This window comes from Geospiza fortis, unplaced genomic scaffold (assembly GCF_000277835.1).
Source record: "Geospiza fortis unplaced genomic scaffold, GeoFor_1.0 scaffold130, whole genome shotgun sequence".
In the NCBI taxonomy this organism is placed as follows: domain Eukaryota; kingdom Metazoa; phylum Chordata; class Aves; order Passeriformes; family Thraupidae; genus Geospiza; species Geospiza fortis.
In genome coordinates, this window is record NW_005054300.1 from 2397291 (window position 1) to 2404381 (window position 7091).

The following is a 7091-nucleotide window of genomic DNA, read 5'->3' on the forward strand; positions in this document are numbered from 1 at the left end:
CTGCTAATCTAAGGACAGCTGGTGTTTGAGGAAGTGTGCAGTAGTAAGGGATCAATTACTAGCTGTTAATGCAGGGTCACCCCATCCAAGCACAGGAAAGCTTTGTCTCAAACCACAGATGTAAGCTCCTTTCAGAACTGGCAGCATGTAAAGCTGAGCTTTGCAAAGGCCTTTCATGTTTCCTCAGTTCTTGATGTGTTTGTCAGAACTGCTGATCATTAACGGTGGTGGTTCTCAATGCTTGGTACCTTACTCCCTGCTACTTGAGGGTGGCTGTCAGGTAACAAATCAAGGTGGCTTTTAGGTCATTTCCACAGCCTAAGTTCTACCATAGCATCAGGGATTAGTGTTTCTCATTGGCCTCTGGGCCTTCAGTGTCCATCAGCAACAGGAATCTATGGCTCAGACATTGATATAGATATATGGTATTTAGGATATCCAGGTCTTCACCCTGCTTCATGGCAAGCTGTTGTTTAGTTCTTTGGATTTCCCTATGGCTGTTCTTCCTTCAGTCAGGGACTGTTTCTCCTCTCTGTTCCCCAGTGCACTAGGCTGACTGTTGGCAACCAGCATCTCACAGTGCTGAAGGTTGAGAGAGGCTGCCAAAGTACAAATTGTGGCCAGGCTGAGTTATTAAATCTGTAGGATTATGTAGTTTGACTAATCCACAAGTAATCCCTGTCCTTCTGCTGCAGGCTTACCGATACCTCACCCCATATACCCCCATCTGCATTGCAAAAGCTGTGAAGAACGCAGCAGAAACAGAAGGCATGAGAAGAGCGCATGTAAGTGAAGCCTTGAGTGTCTCCTTGCACATGGCAGCAGGTTTGCTTTACTTTTAGTGAAAGAAATAACATTTCCCTTTCAGTTTTAATGTTTTGGATAAAAAGCAAATAAGAATTTGGATGACAGGATAAAAAAGGTCTTCTGTCAGACATCTACTGCTGTTGAAGCAGGTTTTTTGCTTGTTTTGCATTCCCTTGAAGAACAACATTTGCAATAGTGTGAGGAAACAGCCTTGCTCTGTGGGAAGACTGTGCAGACTTGAGAAATGTTGTTTGCAGTGTGGGCCCTTAAAGGGATGTTGTTTCCCCTTTGCTAGTTCTGTTGTCTTTGTCAGTGGAGCCTTCAAATTGTTATCACTTCAATAAACACAGCCTAAATAACACACAGAAATTGTTCGACACATGGTGCAAAGCACAGGCCAAGATGTTCAGAAGCAGCCAGTGTCCTCAGAGCATTCTCTTAGTCTTGTCATCATGACATTGGAAATGAGGCTGATTTCCCAGGAAGCTTCATATTTTCAAGTAAGGAATCTGCCTGTGAAACAGATTCATGGTGGGGCTGAGCTTTTCTCTTGTTTATCTCCTGTTAGTTTTCAAGCAGCAGTTGTCACAATAAGAGAAATGTGCCAGTTGAAGCAGGGCTGGCAGTTTTGGGCTTGTCTCATATTTTCTGCAGCTTCTTGGGAACCAGTACTTTCTATTTCAATGCTTTTCTCTTCCTGTTAGTTAAAGGGAAGTAAAAATAGTTGTACTGAGAAGAGGCACTTTGTCACCTGCCACCTGAGGACAAAATTGTGCCTTGTTCTTGTACACATCTCCTGCTTCTTGCCCCAACATACTGCAAGCATGCAGAAAAAGAAAGGAACAAAAATGGGGGTCATAAGGCAAGAGAGCCAGAAGCTGTGTGACAGAGACTGTGTGGTGGCTGTGTTCCCAAAGGACACATTCATCTGTCACATCATCAGATGTGTTGTGTGGTTGCCTTCTCTGGTCTGAGATGCAAGATCTTGGCTGCTAAAACAAAATAGTCCTGAAAGTGATTGTGTGGGGTAAAGCCAGACTTTACACAGTAAGATATGTCCCAGCAGTAATTAACATTCACTTAACTCTCCAGATACATTTCCAGTGTTTATATTAATTACAAGGTGCAAAACCTGAAAATACCCCTGGGATCATCTCTTAGTTTGTGTTTCTGAAACTTACAGGTTGAATTCTTTTGCATCCAAACCTGTTCATACTGAGGCTTGATAAATCCTTCTCCTTCTCAATTCCCTTTTCTTGTGCCTATTTTAACACAGATTAAAGATGCTGTTGCCCTGTGTGAGCTCTTTAACTGGCTGGAAAAAGAGGTATTGTATAACTTTTTTTAACTTGGAGGTTCTATTGCTGTGTAAAATTCTTCATTGGCATAAACTTTTTGTTAGTCTTTATAGTGCCTTTACTAAAAGTGGGGAAACAGTTGGAGGTTTATCTGATGGTTTGAGTTTCTTTGTGAGGATTTCAAACATGCTTTTGTCCAAGGCTGAATTAATTTTTTTGACAACATTCTCCGATTCTTTTTATACAGACAAGTGAGAAATTACCTGAGCAGGCTTAGTGTAGTGTTAATGCTGTCTTGTGCTGGTTAGGTAGTGTAAATCATGAAATAATATTCAGCTTCATACAATACTTTGGAATTACTCTCATGATAATCAGTGTTGTCTGCCAGTATGAACAGATTTGGCATTTATGAATGGGAGATGCAGTGAAAATGGGATAAAACAAATTATTTGTATATTCACTGGGTTAGAAGTACTCAGTGGATGTGCAGAGTGCCAGGTGTTATGCAGCAACTTACTAAGCTGTGCCACTGCATGTCTGAGTCTATTGACTTTATTTATGGAGAAGGCTTGATGACTTCCAGAAGGTGCCTTTTTACATGTCTGAGTACCTCAAGAAGTCAGCCTCAGGGGTTCTGAAACCTAGCTCTTGCCTTGCTTTGCTTGTTTTCCAGTCCAGGAGAAGTTGGGTCACAGGTTTGAATTTATCAAATGCCTAAAGTAAAATTTAACACACTTTGTTTTTTCTGCAACTGTTTCCATTCCTGATTTAAAAGCATAAAATTTCTAACAGCATGGGCTGTTAAAGAGAACTATTTAAGCTTAGTGTCACCTGACTGTGAAGAGATGCTGCCTGTGCACATCTCAGTGAAGTTAGTACTGCACTAACTGCTCCCTAGTCAGGGTTCAGCAATCCTGCTGTGACCATCTCCACTTCCTTATTCCCAAATGCCCTGCACAATGTTGCTGGGTTTGTGTTTGTCATTACTGAGGAATGAGGACAGAAAACCTGGAAAGAAGCCACTTCCAGGGTTTCATAAGGCACAGACAAGACCCAGTGTTTAAGCATATAGGGTTTTCTTTGCTTGTTTGCACTAATCCAACCCATGTCCTTGTCCACCAGGTCCCAAAGGGAACAGTAACAGAAATAGTTGCTGCAGACAAAGCAGAGGAGTTCCGCAGGTAAAAAGTAAATCTACTCTGAGGAGGTTTTCTGGGTGGCTTTTTTTATCAGTTGTTTTTATTTTATTCTTTAGAAATGCATCTCACTTGCAGATATACTTTACCTGAGGACCTTTACTAATAGATTTATTTGAAAACTTGAAAGAGTTGGGAAGAATTGGGTCTCTTGGGGAATACAAGTCCCAGCCCACTGGATCCTGTCCACTTTCCTTTTGAGGTAGCAGTGAGGAGTACTGCAGGTTAAGACACTTAAATACAAGACAGTTGTTTCCTTACCACAGAGAAATGTATATTTCAAAGTCAGATTTCTTCCTCTTCTGATAGAGAAGGAGCACCATTTATTTTGAGAGGTGCTCCCATGTGTACATCAGCAGGACCTCTAAAATACCTTGGCGTAAATAAGTAACAAAGTAGAAATTGTTCAGCACATATTCCTGGGTGATTTGGGTAGTGAATTTTCTTCTAAGGAAAGAGTAGATCTGGAAAACAGGTTTCCACGTGATTGGGAGAAGAGGGCTTAAAATTGTACATTTCTTCTACCCAAATTTATTTGCCCAGGTGGCTTTTAAGGCCAAAGGGAAGGCTGAGATGATATGAAATTGAGGATGGAGCACTCCAGGTGCCCTAGGTGCTTGGTGTGCTCCTCTCACTTGTGTTGTAGTGATCACAATCTTTTCTTTCAGTCAGCAGAAAGACTTTGTTGAATTGAGTTTTGCTACCATATCAAGCACAGGTCCAAATGGAGCCATCATTCACTACAAGTAAGAGAAACACAGCTTCTCCTTTCAACCTTCAGCAAACACAGTTGTAAAAAATGAGCTGTCTCACTTCCCCATGGAGTCACAACAGAGTACTCCAGGGAGATGTTGCTTGCTATCTTTCTTTACTCCTTACTAAGTAAAGATCTTTCCCTGCTGGCAGCATGCATGTATTATGGTGCTGATATGCTCAGGGCCATAGGAAAGGGCTATTTTGGGGCTGGAAGTCTGGGAAGGATGAGTATGGAGTGCCACAACTGTTCTGAAATACATCCAGAAACAGATGTTGAGGGTTTTGCTGGAAGCAGCAAAGCTCTGTACTGTAGTGCCATTTGCTGTATACAAATCCTCTCCTCAGTATGATCCCTGGCTCAGCATGTGTGGGATTTCCATCACTGCCAGAGGAAATCAGAGCCAACACATCCAAGCTTGTAGTTAATATGGTTTCTGGACTGCAGACGTGGGCTGGAAACCTTTAAACTGTGGAACAAAACCCTTTGTGTTTAACTGAACAGGCCAGTTCCTGAGACCAACAGAACGCTGTCGGTGAACGAGATCTACCTCCTGGACTCAGGAGCACAGTACAAGTGAGTGCATGAATGGTGCTGAGCTGCCATGTGTTCCTTCACCATGGCCTCTGCAGGGTCAGCTCGCATTTGCCTTGGCAAGCAAGGCAATGTGGAGGTTTGAGAAGGCAGATCAGGGCTGCTGATAGGCCTTGCTGGGGTCAGGGACAAGATGTCAAAGCACAGTTCCCATCTGAGTCCCATCCAACCGCAGTGTGATGGGAGCTGTGTTTTGGCTGGTGGTTTTGATACTAAGTTGCAGGAACAGGGAGCAGGCCTGACTGCCCTGGCTTAGCCTTGGGCTACCTGCTCAGCAGCCTGCACAGCTGGGTGAGGCACCTACCCTGCCAGCATCTGCCCTGTGGGCAGATTTGACTGACGTTGAGTTCAGGACAAGGTGGGGCAAAGAAGCAGGACAGCACTGTCCTGTGGTGCTCTCTCCCTTTTCAGAGAGACTCAGTCAGGGTTCCTCATCCCAGTGGCCTCTTGGGTATGTTTTTGGGAGGGCATCATGTCTGAAAACTCACTCAATGCTGTTTTGACAATGCCATTCAGTGGCCTCAGTTCCTTTGCTGTGGAACTCTTGACTCCATGGAAAATGAAAGAAATGATGTTTTTAACCAGTGTAAATAGATGAGAAGTGGCTTGTTCAGGAAGATGCAGGACAAGCCTGGCTACTCCTTTGAGATGGGCTTTGTCTTTAGAGCTGTGCCTTTTTGTTATGTCAGTCAGGAAGAGCTTTGAAAAAGAACCATACAGACATCCTTTGATAAGATTTTTACAAGGAGATCTTTTTTCCTCCCCTCTGATGGCCTAATTAACGATTTCCTTAGTGCCACTATGAAAAGCAGCCCTTTGGATACAATGTAAGCTGGACATCAATGGCACTTACCACAGCATTGTGACAGGGATGCTTTGCTTGTCCCTGCTGAGAAGTTAAACCGTGAGCTCTTTGTGCCCAGGGCCTGTATGTGCTGGGGAAGAGCACAGGGACAGGAGCAAGTTTCAAAGGGAAGTCGTTATTTCAAGAGCCACTGTGTTTTTGACAGCAGGCTCAAAATGCTATTTGCAGAAGGAACTTAGAGCCAGTTTCTGACATTTTAGATTAGCCCCTGTCCAAATGCAGGATGATTTGCAGAAATCTTAGCACAAGATATCCTGAAAATGAAAGGGATACTATTCCCCCTTACACTTCCCTTTTCTTGTCTGGTAGCTGTCATTTTTGCACAAGTGTGTGTTTTGAAGCTGTTAGTGAATTGCCATCCATACAAATAGGCTGAATTTGGCCTGTTCTCAATGGACAAGTACCTGTTGCTAAACCTCAAATTAGCATCGTTTTTATGAGCAATTTAGATTCTAATTTGGGAAGAGCTTTGGGATGCTTGTGATTGAAAGATAGCAATGTGAATTGTAAATCATTATTGCTACATCTGGGGCATTGTGTTCATGAATTTTTGAGATTAGGAGCAGTTACATCATCAGCCTTGTGTAGCACAGAGCAGATGAGTTTATCCATTTATGAGCTTGGTTGGTTTGCTGCAGTGTGACTGGGTTTCCTGTGCATTCTCATTTTGATCTTTCTTTTTCCGCCACCCCTTTTGTTCCTGCATCTTTGTTTGCTTCTGAAGAGATGGTACAACAGATGTGACCAGGACAATGCATTTTGGCACACCATCAGCCTATGAAAAGGTAAGTTGGGATCCCAGTGTAGTTTGTGATCTGACCCTTATTATTAGAGATACTTGAATTAGTAATGTGCTGCATAGCTATGCAGTCAAAGTTCTCTATGGAGTTACCGTTTATTTACCAGTATGTGGCAGCATTTGGATAAGGACTGAAAAGGAGACTGTCATACTTCAGACTTCCAAAACAGAAACTGTTTTAGAGAATTGACACCTTTCTATCTTAAAATGCACAGTTGTCATCTGCAAAACAACATGTTTCCTCTAAGAAATAAAAAAATCAGCAGACTGAGGATAAACATTACTGGTTTGTTCAATAAGGGAGCCAGGGGGTCTGATTTAGTGCAAAGCTCAGTGTCTGATGCAAGGCTCCAGTCAGATTGTCCTTAGTGTATGATACAAAAAAATCAGTCTCACACTTACCTGAAAAGGTCTGGGTTGGAAATTTAGCAATGTAGTTTTGTTTATTTTAGATTGCTTCTTTAACTTTTTATTAGTCTTAACTAAAACTAATTTCATTATTATAGTTCACTTAGTGACAAAATTATGCTGTAGGGTATGCCCAGGAAGTAAAAGTACAGCCACAAAGAGAATCATTCATGTAGATCAGGGGAATGCTGCTGCTAAACCTGCACTCTGAGTTTGTGGTGGTGTCTCTGTAATTACTGGAGAAGGATCTTCAGAGTGATGTAAACTCCTTCTACTCATGGTTTGCTTTGGCATTACCAGCCACACAAGGGCACGAGCAAGTTTTTCCATATCCCTTGCAGGTGGCTACAAGATGCATCCTCTCTTTCCC

The 7091-nt window shown here is 42.6% G+C and overlaps 1 protein-coding gene across 1 annotated transcript in view; it reads left to right on the top strand.

The window, feature by feature from the left end:
• The window catches only part of XPNPEP1 (X-prolyl aminopeptidase 1), a 31169-nt gene that overhangs the window by 18859 nt on the left and 5219 nt on the right, over positions 1–7091 (top strand). The window contains exons 11-16 of the mRNA XM_005416384.2: positions 696–785; positions 2084–2134; positions 3228–3286; positions 3970–4047; positions 4560–4631; positions 6239–6299. Of these exons, the coding sequence (XP_005416441.1) occupies positions 696–785; positions 2084–2134; positions 3228–3286; positions 3970–4047; positions 4560–4631; positions 6239–6299 (411 nt within the window). The remainder of the gene's footprint in view (positions 1–695; positions 786–2083; positions 2135–3227; positions 3287–3969; positions 4048–4559; positions 4632–6238; positions 6300–7091) is intronic.